The following is a 14,487-nucleotide window of genomic DNA, read 5'->3' as shown; positions in this document are numbered from 1 at the left end:
ATCAGTGCATGCAAGTTGTGTGTGGAAGTGAAAAGGTTTGTTGAAGGGTGAATTCCTTTGTCACCTTTCTTAGACAAGGCTGTGATTCTTCAGGCTGTTTGATCTACTTGGGATTGCTTGAGCTAGATTTGTAAAACTGTCCTAAAATTGTACACATTCCCATAACAGATTCAGGCAAAGGAATTTGGGGATTTATTTTCCAGGCTTTGATTCTAAAACACAGAATATAGTCTAGTATCAGAGGGGTAGCCGTGTTAGTCTGGATCTGTAAAAGCAGCAAAGAATCCTGTGGCACCTTATAGACTAACAGACGTTTTGGAGCATGAGCTTTCGTGGGTGAATACCCACTTCCTCAGATGCATGTAGTGGAAATTTCCAGGGGCAGGTATATATATGCAGCAAAAAAACTTCAGGACCAGACTTCAAAGAGAAACTACTGAGCTTCAGTTCATCTGCAAATTTGACACCATCAGCTCAGGATTGAACAAAGACTGTGAATGGCTTGCCAACTACAGAACCAGTTTCTCCTCTCTTGGTTTTCACACCTCTACTGCTAGAACAGGGCCTCATCCTCCCTGATTGAACTGACCTCGTTATCTCTAGCTTGCTTGCTAGCATATATATACCTGCCCCTGGAAATTTCCACTACATGCATCTGAGGAAGTGGGTATTCACCCACGAAAGCTCATGCTCCAAAACGTCTGTTAGTCTGTAAGGTGTCACAGGATTCTTTGCTGCTTTTACAGAATATAGTCTGATGATGTTACTCATTACTTCTGACATGCTCATTCTGTTAGAGTGAGGGCCTGATCCTGTTCACTGGTCAAATTCCCACTGGTTTCAATAGAAGCAGGATCCTGCCCTTTATATATTCTTTGGTGGCTATTTATGTAACATCCCACAGTGTGGTCTGACTGCAGGATCTAAATCCAGGACCTTCATTACAGACTTCTACCACCTGAGTGAAAGGACTACATCCTTTAGCTAGGAATGGTAGCAGGTGGGTATCTGCTATGGCTCAGCCACGTAAAGAGTGTGTGTGTGTGTGTGCGCGCGCGCACGTGTGTGTGAGAGAAACAGACCTTGAACAGTGAATAATACTAGGCCATTTTGCAAATCCAGTAAGTGCTGATTAGTGGACACCTGCAATCACAATGCCACAGCGCAGTGTTCTTACAAACAAGAGCCAGAGATGGGGGATAGTAATGACATTTCAGGGCACATGTTTCTGAGCAGAAGAGCAGCAAAAAAGACGTATTTATTGGGAAACTACCAGGAATGGCCTGTTGCACAGGAACCTTTTCTTTTTGTTCAATCTGTATTTTAACATGAACCCATTAAAAGCATCCAAGGGAAATAAAACTGGAGGAGAGCTTGGAAAGTGACCTTGTTTCCTCTTCCTCAGTTGAAGTCTGTTTAAAATTTAACCTGCTTTGGTACCTTCCCCAGCCAATTAATTCAGCAGCAGAAGTTTCAAGCAGTAAAAAAGCTACTTTAGTTCTGTTCCTGTTTTAACTGATTTGTAATTCTTCCATCTTTGATTTTCTTTAAAGTGTTTTTCCATTTATTGTTGTTTAGTCTAAGGCACTTCCATTGGCCTCCTCACTGTACTATCTGAGCACCTCACACTTTGATGTATTTAACCTTCCTCATACTTCTGTGAGATACGGAAGTGCTAGTATTCCCGTTTCACAGATGGGGAACTGAGGCACAAAGTGACTGACAGTTGCTAAATTGCAATCGGGGGGTTGTGGGGCAGGGTCAATTAGCTGAATATGTCTGCATGAGATGCACTATCTTTACTTTGAGTAATTACCCAGGGTTCCAGGGGGGCTTATTTAGCCTATGCTGATGGGCACAGTACTCCAGTTCCTGAGCTAGCTAGATTAAAGTTAGTTTGGATACATCTCCCTGAGCTCCAGTCACACTCTGATTGCATTGTAGACACACACTAAGTAACTTGCCTAAGGACACATAGGAAATCTATGTTAGAACAGTGAATTGATCCTGGGTCTGCTTGGTTCCAGGCTAGTTCTCTAACCACTGGGCCACCCTTCTCCATTCTGCAACCTCTCTTTATCACTATATATTGGTAGTGGCAGCTACATCATGCATACCAATGATAGGTCACAGAATTATAATTCATTAGCTTTGGCAGCATATTTTGGGAGTGTTTCCCTCCAAGAGCCATAATTTAGGGTGTTTCCAGCTGCTAGCTCATTAAAATAAACTAAAAATACATTAACAACTTTCTTTCCTACAGAAATAATTACTTTAGTTGTCACAGGCTTGTTGAGTGATGATATGGAATGGGAAGGGCAGGGTCCATGAGACAATTTATTAAAATGTAGCCCATTTTATGGGAGTTTGCAAACCCAGGTATATATAAAAGGGCCATATTATGCCTCCTGGAGGAAATGCCCCAAAATATGCAGCCAAAGCAGTGATAAGTGCACCCATATTCTAGCTGGCAGAAGGCCCAGGAAAAGCCACTCATGACCCCAAGTCTATCCCCCAGCAATTCTGGGCCCCAGGGCAGAACAGTCTATGGGCCCCCACATATGCCCAAGCCATGCCCACGCAGACGCGGGCAGTGCTTTGCCTGCACTGGCTGGTGCCCAACGAGCTGCCGGCTGCACTGCTGGGAGTGCTCTTGTGGCACGGCCAGGACTTTCACATGCCCGCTCAGTAGGGTTGCCAACTGTCTAATCATGCAAACTCAATGACCTTTGCCCGGCTCCTCTCTCTTCCCTGAGACCACATCTTTGTCTCACCTCTTTTCAGGCCCCACCCCACTCACTCTATCCCTGCTCCCTACCTTGCTTGTTCTCCTCCACCCTCACTCACTTTCACCAGGCTGTTGCAGGGGGTTGGGGTGTGGGAGGGAGTTTGGGTGCAGGAGGGAGTGCAGGCTCTAGGCTGGGGCAGGGGGTTGGGATGCAGGAAGGGGACGGGGGGGTGCAGCGCTTACCTTGGGCAGCTCCCAAAAGTGATCAGCACACCCCTCTGACAGCAGCTTCTAGGTGAGAGGCCTACGGGTCTCCACACATTACTGCCCACAGGCACCCCCTGCAGCTCCCATTTACCACAGTTCCCAGGCTAGAGGAGCTGCAGAGTTAGCGCTCAGGGCAGGCTTCCCCAGGAACTGGCTGGCCGCTTCCAGGAGCGGTGTGGCACAAGGGCAGGCAGGAAGCCTGCCTTAGCCCCACTGTGCTGCCGGTGGTGGCAATCCCAGGCCTTTTTAAAATCACCCAGGCCCCTGGGCAATTGCCCCCTATGCCTCCACCGTTGGCAGGCCTGCATGACCCCACCTTGATTATTCCTAATAGGAGCAGAAATAACGTGGGTGTAGGCATATGTACCTGTAGGTGACATTACAGAGCCAGACATGCAGACCACAATCCATCCTCTGTGCTATGCTCTCTAATCTGCATGGCTCATACAGCAGAGCCTGTGCAGTGGCCATTTCTGTAGGTAAGAGGCTAGAATTGCTGATGGGATTCTGTGCCACCAGCAAGAATTTGGGCCAGGGAAAGAGCACCACAGATTAGGCACTATAATAATGTTATATCTAAGGATCAGAGACCCAGTTCATCTCCTTTCCAAACCACAGCACACAAGAGGTGAAAGACCTAATATAATAGTCTAAGGCACCTCTCCCTCATTAAGCATTAGTCAACCACCTTCATTAAAAAGCTGCTCCTGCTCCTCTTGAAGCCAATGATGAAATTCCCTCCGAGTTCAGAGAGAACAAGACTGAGTGCTAAGGAACTGAAATGTGACCTCAGCTGTTTTGTCCTCCAACAGAGATCAGAGGTGTAGACATCTGTCACAGGTTGTTCCACTCACCTCCAATCTGGTGCCTCCTCCTGGTCACTGTGGGGATTAGTTCCTGAGGTCAATTCTTCTGTCCACATTTTGGACATCATCACTCCAACTCAGGTCTGCAGCTCCTCTTGCCCCAGGACCATCAATGTCTCCTTTGTGACTCAGCCCTCCAGCCAGATCACTCAGCATTCCACCTTCCAGGGTTCAGTCCATCAGCAGTCCGTCCATTTGCTGCACTCAGTGGCTGGTAGGGGAACCTGGGCCTGCCCTCTGCTCTGGGTTCTAGTCCAGGGACACTCAACTCAGCAGTTCTGGGCTTTCTTCTCCCAGCCCTCACTGCTCCTTCCCTGGACTGCTGCCTACCACACCCAGCTTCCCTTCTCTCTCTGAGTGTCCAAGCTCCAAGAACCTTTTTCCCAGGAACTGACTGCTGCCTACCTCCCAAGCACTCCTCCCTCTTCCCAGGAAGCAACTGCCCTCACTCAGCAGCAGCAGTCTAGTCTGTAACCCACTTTACAGTTCCTGCCTGTTCTCTAATAGCTACCTCCAGCCAAAAGCTCCCTAATTTGCAGCCTAATTAGCTGATTGGGCCCACCTGGCCCAATGTGACTCTTGCAGGACTAGTGTGGGGATCTCCCCCAATCACAACATCTCAGACTCCAGTGGTTTTTTTGGGAGGAGGGTTTAATGTCATTTTCTGTTTGATTTGATGCCAGTGATGTTGAGGGATGTGGAACACAAGCTCTGCTTAAGCACACCCATCCTGGCTTGCTTCACTATGCAGTGGTTCCAGCCCTGGACTCTGCCAAATGCCCCTCAGTCCTGAGTTTGATCTGCACCATTCCTACTATTCTAGGTCTGGGTATCTCTAAAACAGATGGTCAGTCATGCAGGCTCCAGCCCTCTGAAATACACACATTCTGCGCAGTTAGGGACGCAATGTCCTCAAAAGATGCAGTAAAGTTCAACTCAGAACAGCCAATGAATTATCAGCAAGAACATTTCCCTCAGTGCCTCACTTTTTATTTTAATTTATTTTAGTTGTTTTTAAGCTGAAACTCTTTGGCCCCAGGAAACATGATTAGAGCATGAAATGAACCTTGGCCATGTGAGAAGAATGTGATCCCACAAAGGCTGAGGACATGTACATACTGTACACTCCCATGATGGGTTAGTGTTGCCGGTTAGTCTAATATGTCCTCTCCCTGGGGAACTACATCTTACATTTGCAGGGGGACTGGCTACCGGATCAAATAAGTATTTTTGTAACAAGCCAAATCAAACCCATCAATCAGAACATCCTTGAATTTTGGAGCAATTCAAAATCTGAACCCAGATCTGTATATGGATTTTGCAGCTAGTGCCTAGCTCTATAAGGGGCTGAATCAAAACTCCATATCTAGTTCTGGAGAGGTTCCAAACCCAGACCCAGATTTTGCAGTTTGAACCCATCTCTACTATTTTCCCATCAGTGACTCTCATATTTCATGTCCCTCTTAGTGTTTGCTAGTCACAGGGGACCAAATGAGCAAGAAGACAGAGGAAGGAGGCCAGAATCTGCCTTTTTATTTTAAGCAGTATCTCCTGGCAAGGCAGAAAACTCTCCTTCCCTTCCAGTTTTGTCATTTCTTATTAAAGATAAATCTGAACCAAAACACAAATTGGACTGTGGGAGAGTTTGAAACCTGAAGCTGGATCTGAGATTTGCACTCAGGTAGCAGAACAATGGGCATATTAACAATAACTAAATGGACATTCAGATCTCACATTGCTAGTATAGGTCCTTCTCCATCTTTCCCCCTACTCTCCCAATGTTCATTATCCGTTTCGCATTCCCTCCTGTTCTAATGCTGATACATAAAGATACAAATTGCTAAGACTGGCCTCTCTATCTTTTTAGCAGCTGAATGAAAATCCCCATATCTAAACTTTGCAGTTTCTGAAAACCAGGCCCCTTTAAGGTGTCTTGAATTGTGCACCTAAACTCACTAGTCACTTTTGAAAATTATGACCATTGTATGACCTTGGAAAAATCATCTAACTTCTCTGTGCCTCACGTTTTTTCATCTGAGAGTGGGAATACTAATACTCAGCTGCTTCATAGGGGGTTGTGAGATGTAATTCATTCATGTTTGCAAAGCTTATTGAGCAAACTGTTATTATTATTTTTCACTGGAATGCTCCTTGGGGCAAGAACACATTTGTTTCCTTATATATGAATTGGAATCCTTCCCAAATGGCCAAAGGCCAATGTGCTAATGTCATAACTTTTCATAAGCAAGTCAGCATCTTAAGTCTTGTACAAGAGTCATTTCTTTCTCTCCAACTGTAAATAAAACCATCACCTGCCATAATGTTTATAAAATGTTGTTCTTTGTCCAGACTACTTTGTCGATAGAGGGAATGTTCAAATACTTCCGGAAGCGCTTTGCCAGCCATCTGACGGAACACAGTCGCCGAAGAGCAAGGCTGGTATCTAAAGATGGAAGGTGTAACATAGAGTTTGGGAATGTAGAAGAACAGTCACGGTTTGTTTTCTTGGTTGATATATGGACCACCATCCTGGACCTAAGATGGAGATACAAGATGATCATCTTCATCTCAGCATTCTTAGGCAGTTGGTTCCTATTTGGTCTCCTTTGGTACGTTGTGGCATATATACATAAAGATCTTCCTGAATTCAGTCCTTCCATAAACCACACCCCATGTGTGGAGAACATAAACGGCTTGACCTCTGCTTTCCTGTTCTCCCTGGAAACCCAGGTTACCATTGGCTATGGCTTCCGGTGTGTCACAGAGCAGTGTGCCACTGCCATTTTTCTGCTGATCTTCCAGTCTATTCTTGGAGTCATCATCAACTCTTTCATGTGCGGCGCTATCTTGGCCAAGATTTCTAGGTCCAAGAAACGGGCCAAGACCATCACTTTCAGCAAGAATGCTGTCATTAGCAAACGAGGCGGCAAGCTGTGCCTTCTTATCCGGGTGGCCAACCTCAGGAAGAGTCTACTGATTGGGAGCCACATCTATGGGAAGCTTCTGAAGACGACCATCACTCCAGAAGGAGAGACTATCATCTTGGACCAGATCAACATAGACTTTTTGGTGGATGCTGGCAATGAGAACCTCTTCTTCATCTCCCCCTTAACTATTTACCACGTCATTGATAGGACCAGCCCGTTCTTCCACATGTCAGTGGAAACCATCCTCCAGCAGGATTTTGAGCTAGTGGTGTTTTTAGATGGCACAGTGGAAGCCACTAGTGCTACCTGTCAGGTCAGGACATCCTATATCCCAGAGGAGGTACTCTGGGGCTACCGCTTTGCTCCCATTGTATCCAAGACCAAGGAAGGGAAGTATAGAGTAGACTTTCACAACTTCAGCAAGACTGTGGAAGTAGACACTCCTCACTGTGCCTTTTGCCTCTACAATGAGAAGGATGCTAAAGCCAAGGCAAAGAGAGGTTACGACAACCCTGGCTTCATCCTATCAGAAGTCAATGAAACCAGCGACACAAAAATGTAGCTCTGTATGCTCATGGGACTGGGGCATTTTTTATCGTAACACAAACTCAATACGGAGATGACCAATAATCTAGTAGCACAGAAGAAAAATGAACAGGGCTGTTTTGACATGAAAATAGCTCCTGATTTCTCAAAGAATTAAATCAAATCAGACCACCACACCAGTGATCCCTGGGAGGCTATTTAACTGCTCTATATGTATATATATATATTTTTTCATAGAATGTATATTTTTTATACCTATGGGATGTTCATTTAAGCTGCTAAATTGGAATGTCTGACTCACTCAATTAAGTTCCCAGAGGCATTTGAGCCATAAGCAAGTCTGACAACATGCCTTAAAAGAAGAGACCCAGGAAGGGCTTCAGATATGCTGAAGAGGAGCAGTTCTTGGGATGAAAAGTGAAAAGATGAGATAACAGGTAAAAAATCATCAAAAGCGCCTAAAGGTACATCTACAATCCCACCTGACTCCCTAGTTACGTACTAGGGCAGGTGGGATTATTCAAGCAGAACTAATGCATGTACATTTACCCAAGCTGGTAATTATACCAGCTGCTGTGTAGACATATCCTAAGTGACATAGGACACTAACCTCCATTTTCATAATTGAAATCAATGAGAGTTAGGTGCCTAAATACTTTTGAAGATCTGGGCCACAGACCCTACATCCCACTGATTTTCTCCTAGTAGCCTAAGTCACTTTTGAAAATGGGGCAGTTTCCTAAGTCACTTATGTTCTTTTGAAAATTTGACCCCAGGATCTCTTCTTTCTTTCTCTGTTCAACTCTTGTTAATCTATTGTAGTGAAGCCTTAGTATATTCTATCTTCTTAGAAAGCTAAAAGCAAAGGCAAAGTTTGGGTCATGATGATGTATTTAGAGCTAGAGAGAAAAAATTGAATTTCCTTCCCATGAAATATTCTGATTTTGTGGAAGAATATTTTTTGTCCCAAATCAGAATAAAATATCAAAAAATTGAATTTTTTTTGAAGGAGGAAAAAGTCTGAAACATTCCATTTGCCTTGCTCCCAGTTGATGGATTCACTCTCATAGGACTTCCCAGAAAGCTGACTGCGTGGCAGAACAAGTGGCCCCATGAGGCAGCTGTTCAGGCAGTCTGGGAGCTGAGGGAGACAGGGCTGGCAGGAAAAATGGTTTATTGGAATTGACGTGTTCATGGAGAACATGTTGATTCCTTGGAATCAGCATTTTCTCGTGGAAAAGTGTCCCATTGTACATTTTTTGACCAGCTTTAGATGTATCCTATCAAGAAAAAAGATACTTTAAAAGTACAAAACAAAAACAAAATATATAATTCTCTGAAGTGTAATAGGTCTTTGCCTACAACACTAGCAATGAGGATGTAGAAACACTCAAAACTAAGTTTTCTAAAGGCTGAAACCAATTGAATAACAAATAAAGAAATAAGTCAACTGAAAGATTCCCATTGACTTCAATGGGTTTTGGATTAAGCCATAAGTCATACATCTTATTTATGCAAGCAAAACATTCACATGCATGAGACACTGAGCTTTCAATCAGTAACAGTCAGGCATGCAAAGTATATTGAGCATAGCTGGTCACTGTTTTTCTAATTTTGATTTTTCCATGAAGTTTGAAACACCAATGGGAAGTTTCAGACAACATTTTGTGAATTTTTCACCATGCCCCCCCTGTTTTTTCAACTGAGTTCTACTGTTCAGTGTCCAAATGATGGACCAAAGAGAAGAGGGTGATCCTGGGGCTTTTCCCCATCAGTTTAATCAACACAAGTCCATGTTGAACATGGTCATAGATTCATAGACTTTAGGGTCAGAAGAGACCAATGTGATCATCTAATCTGACCTCCTGCACAAAGCAGGCCACAGAACCCTACCCATCCACTTCTATAACAAACTCCTAACCTAGGTCCGAGTTATTGAAGTCTTCAAATTGTGTCATGATGCAAATGATATTCTAAATCCTGTTTGCAGTGTTGTTGTAGCTGCATCGGTCCCAAGATTTTAGAGAGACAAGGGTGGGCGAGGGAATGTTTTTTACTGGACCAACTTCTTGTCTCTTTCACCAACAGAAGTTGGTCCAAGGAAAGGTATTACTTCACCCCCTGCTAAATGCTGACAGATCTGAACAGTTTGAACAGAAAAGGAGAATTAAGCAGGCAAAATTACAAGAATCATACTGAGAGTTATTTTGAGAATGAGTGGGATGGGGTGTAGTATAGAGATCTGGGTATAGGACAGGGAGCCTGGAATTCTCATGTCCCAATCCCATTTCTCATAGCAACTCTTTCTTTGGCTTTGGGCAAATCGCTTTAATGCACACTTTGGGGTCTCCACTTATAATATGGGATGACAGCACTCACCTACCTCCCAGGGGTATTGTGAGGAACAATTAATTAATGCCTGTAAAGCATTTGAAGATTAGTCAGTCCTAAGTGTGAAGACTGACCAACCCTTCATTGTACATTGTCTCCTCTCCTCCACCCACCCCTGCTATGTACAGTGCTTCTTTTCTTGTGGGCAGAAGGGTTAGCATTCCTTCTCAGTCCAGGAAGATACAAAGAAATGTTTGTTTTAATGTTGTGCATCCAGATGCAACAGAGATGAGCACGTTGTAAGTTATTAAAATAAATGTCATAGACGATGGCATGCTGAGTTTGTCAACTATCTGGGTCTCTGTGTAGCCTGCTTCCTGAGTCAGCCTCCTTTAGCACTTGCATGGTACTAATTGCCCAATCCCTTGGTGTTGATTCAGTTTTTCAACCTCATAAATGTCACTGTTGAGATGTCTAGCTTCATGTCAGTGTTGTAATGGCAAAGCTTCCTCTGTCTGTCTTAGGTACTTATATGACACCCACCACCTGCATCTGAGTACCTCACAACCTTCATTCTCTCCACACCTCTGGGAGGTAGGAAAGTATTGTTATTTCCATTTTACACATGGGGAACTGAGGCCCAGAGAGGCTAAGTGAAATGCTCAAGATCACACAGGAAATCTTTGGCAGAGCAAAAACTTGAACCCAGCTCTCTCAGCCCCTAAACACTGGGCCATCCTATCACTCATGTCCTTTCCCTAGATGTAGCCTAGTCTAGCATCTACAAGCTTCCATACTGCTACCACTTGCATGGCATCCCCTGAGAGGAATACAGCCTGTGCCCAAGGAGGGAGGCACTGTACTTCTCTGTCCCAGCAGGAGACAAGCACCAGGCTGCCTTCAGAATTAAAACTAAGAAGATTCTGTTTCCCCTTGAACAAAGGTAAGAATTCTACAAAGGCTGACAGAGCCACTGACACTCTTGAGCCTGAGACAACTTCCAGTAACATAAATAGAAAGAATTCCATTGCTGGTTTGGGGCCTTAGGAATGGAAACTGTCCAGTAGGTCCCACCTACTTCCACTCCAACACCAAGTCTGGCTGGCTCCTTACTGCATGTTCTTTAGATACCTTTGAAAGATCTCTAGGGATGGGACTCCCCTCACTGCCCTTAGAAGTCTATCCCACGAGCTTTTTGGGGCAGGGACTGTCTTTTTGCTCTGTGTTTGTACAGCACCTAGCACAATGGGGTCCTGGTCATGACTGGGGCTCCTCTGAATCATCATAATTGTAAAAAGGGAACAGATCTCAGTGTTGGGATGGGTTTCCCCTTGGTTTTTAGGCTATATTTTCTTTTCTACTAGTTTCCTCCCTGCACTGACAGTGGAATCCCTTCTGTACCAGGACAAAGGACCATCCTTGGCCTTGATACCCTTCAGCTATCTGTGGGTGGTTATGATGACTCCCTATAGTTGCTGATCAGCCAAAGGAAGGAAATAAAAGTTGGCTAAAAAAAAAAAACAGACTAGAGAGAAAAGAAACTGAAAGAAAAAGGGATTGAAGTGGACAAGAGAAGACAAGTTAAAGGCTCACTAGCCACCTCCTCCTGGGCTCGGAGCTCTTCCTGAGTCCTGCACAGATGCGCTGGGTGTGAGACCATGTCCCTGCCCCTTCCGATCCATGAGAGCACTCACGAAGGATAAATCAGAATTTAGCCCATTGTGAGGCATTTTACCTTTTCTTTTTACCACTTTCCTACTTAACCCTCTTTAACCTGCTTAGAGATGCATGAGAGGAAGGCTTGTGCAGTGATTAGAGCACTGGATTGGCAGGCGAGAGGTCTGGGCTTTTTCCTGGCCTTGACATAGGGCGAGGCATTTTACCTTTCTGTGCCTTACTTTTCTCTTCTAAGCAATGGGGCTCACATGCCCTAACTCACATGGCACATGAGGCTGTGCAATTTGCAGAGTGCTTCGAGAGCCTCGGATGAAAGAAATGCTACCTAGCACCTTGCAGTTGCAAATCTCAATGTACTTCACAAAAGAAGGCTTAACTCCAATTTTACAGATGGGGAAACTGGGGCAAAGCCACTTGGCCAGGGTCATGGGCAGAGCCAAGAACAGTAACTGGGTCTTCTGACTCCCAGTGTGGTGCCTGATTCCCTACACCTCACTGTCTGGGTGGTACGGGTGTCCATAAGATTATTTTTATTAGCTCACGAGCGCTTACCTATATGGCTCCAAGATGGCCCCGCTATATCATAGGAAGTAATAACGCTAGTATACATTAAGCAGCTAGGATAATAGTTCTCAACCTTTTCCATCATCAGGAGCCCTTCCCATCTAATGAGGATTCCTCTCTCACTTGATAACATGGGAAAGGGTCTCTTGAACCCTACCTCTCCCTCACACGTGAACCCTAGAACCCATGACCTGGGACAGCAGAGAAGAGAATCCTCAGGTCAATGGCAACATGGCCAAAATGCAACAACAAGCCTGTATTTGTTCCTTTGAGCTGGCTCATGCTGAGATCTAACCGAGAGTCTTGGAATGAAACGCATTCCTCCCACCAAGCCCCCGTTGATTGTCACTGCAGGAAACGCCTGCCAATCCCGGCCTAACAGTGGTGCAGCAGGCAGAAGATAGAGTGTGTTAGTCAGACCCCAGCAGTGGCAGAACAATGAGTGGAATTTCCTCTTTCTGTCAGTGAGGGTGTTTGTCACGCGGCAGATAAAGTCCCAGGGCAGGGAAGAAAGGTTATCGGGAGACACGCTGGGTACAATGCCACTTGGGATGGAGTCCATAGGAAATCTATTTCAGGGCCTGTCATTCCATTGCCATTAAAAGAAAGTTCAGTTAAGGGGACAAAAATAAATGTAATCTCGTAGAGCAGATGGAGCCCTCTGACCCGGTGCTGGAAAACAAAGCTCTGTCTCTTTTCAGTCAGTGTTTTCATTGCTGCGGTCCATATGTTCCTCTAAAGCCCTTTACAGTCATAAATGGATCTTCACAACGCCCCTTCTCCCAACCAGTGAGGTAGGGAAAAAGCATTATCCCCATTCCACAGGAGAAAACTGAGGCACAGCGAGGCTATCGGACTTACTACTTTGCCAACATTTTCTCACTGTTGCTAGCACTGGTTCAGCTCCACTGTCTGCCTGTGATGGTCTCTGACCACTTGCCATCTTCTCCTCTCTTGGCGCGCCCCCCCCCCACACTAGCAGGTCTAGGCTGGCTACTTCTGACCAGGTGCCATGACAGTTTTCCTTCTCTATACACCCCTTGCCTCTTCTGCAAATGTTCCTTCTCAGTCCTGAGGTGACAAGTCTCCACCTTATACCCCCTGTTACTTCACTCTAGGGACTCTCAATGCCAGGACAGCTGCTGGCATTAAGTTGCTCCTAACAATGCAGAGATTTCACTGGACAAGGCTGTGCCAAGAGCGAGAATGTTGCAGCAAGACTCTGCAAAACATTCCCAGGGGCCAAGCTATCGCTGCTGAGGTGGAGGCATCTGCCCTGGGGAAGTTTACATTTGGAATAAGTTCTCTGCTGCACGGGAGAGAGCAGCGAACCCTCCCCGCTCAATGGATCCAAGCAGAGCAAATCAGGAGAGGCTGGAAATCAAACATCTTTACTTCCTGCCTCAAACCTCACCTCACAAAGTTCAAGACTCCACTCAAGCCTCTGCTTTTCTGTGTCCTTGCATCCCACACATGTTCTGCATTTCACAGGCAAATTGACTGCATTATTCTATTACATCCTACCGCAATAGCACCCCATATCTTACAGAAAGTACCTGATATCTTTATGACCACTTGCAGTTCAACTGGCGAATGCCAGTAGCAAAAATCCCCAATGCTGGAGACTGGATACTAAGTGGGGAGGGCTCTGAGTTACTACAGAGAATTCTTTCCCAAGTATCTGCCTGACGGGTCTTGCCCACATGCTCAGGGTCTAACTGATCACCATATTTGGGGTTGGGAAGGAATTTTCATCTGGGTCAGATTGGCAGAGACCTTGGGGGCTTTTCTCCTTCCTCTGCAGCGTGGGGCCTGGGTCACCTTGCAGGTTTAAACTAGTGTAAATGGTGGATTCTCTGTAACTTGAAGTCTTTAAATCCTGATTTGAGGACTTCAGTAACTCAGCCAGAGATTAGGGGCCTATTACAGGAGTGGGTGTGTGAGGTTCTGAGACCTGCAATGTGCAAGAGGTCAGACAAGATGATCATGATGGTCTCTTCTGACCTTAAAGTCTATGAGTCTCTGAGACAGGCAAGGGGCCTGTGAGGCAGCATAGCGATGCTAACGGAATGAAGGAAGCTGTTCTATTGTGTTGTATTCCCAGCAGCCAGGAGGTGGCACCCGTCACCTCCACATAACAAAGCCAGATCCTAAGTGGATAGTAGCCCTAAACTCAGAAAAATCTAACAGCAAGGACACAGCAGTATGTAAAGCGCTAAGGAAGACTATATTGGGACTGCTCCTTATTTTATTACATAAAGTTGAATGCACTTAGTGACTCTTTTCTGGCATAAGACAGGCAGGCTGGATATATTTAGCTCCTTCACAGAGGCGCTGAAGTTTAGATCATCGAGACGAATGCAGAGGTGCTGTGTAAGTGGGGCGCTGCTAACCAAATATCTGCAACTGCCTCTAAGCAGCCTTCAGGGAGTTTGAAACTGGCAGGGGAGTTAAGTGGCTACAGCACTGCACTGGGTGTGGGGAAGCCTCTGATCTGTTCCCAGCTCCTACAATAAATTGTTTTGTGGCCTTGGGAAGTCCCAAATCTGTGCTGTGCCTCAGTTTCCCCAGATGATACTAG

The 14,487-nt window shown here is 45.3% G+C and overlaps 1 protein-coding gene across 1 annotated transcript; it reads left to right on the top strand.

Moving 5' to 3' along the window:
- The first annotated feature begins 6,231 nt into the window (after positions 1–6,231).
- KCNJ1 (potassium inwardly rectifying channel subfamily J member 1) lies at positions 6,232–7,350 on the top strand. Its single transcript, XM_050921711.1, has one exon. The coding sequence runs from the start codon at positions 6,232–6,234 to the stop codon at positions 7,348–7,350; it is 1,119 nt and encodes a 372-aa protein (XP_050777668.1).
- The last annotated feature ends 7,137 nt before the right edge of the window (positions 7,351–14,487 follow it).

The sequence above is a fragment of the Gopherus flavomarginatus genome, chromosome 13 (assembly GCF_025201925.1).
Source record: "Gopherus flavomarginatus isolate rGopFla2 chromosome 13, rGopFla2.mat.asm, whole genome shotgun sequence".
Classification (NCBI taxonomy): domain Eukaryota; kingdom Metazoa; phylum Chordata; order Testudines; family Testudinidae; genus Gopherus; species Gopherus flavomarginatus.
The sequence above is the reverse complement of the archived record's forward strand: the minus strand, read 5'-3'. Positions and strand labels throughout refer to the sequence as shown.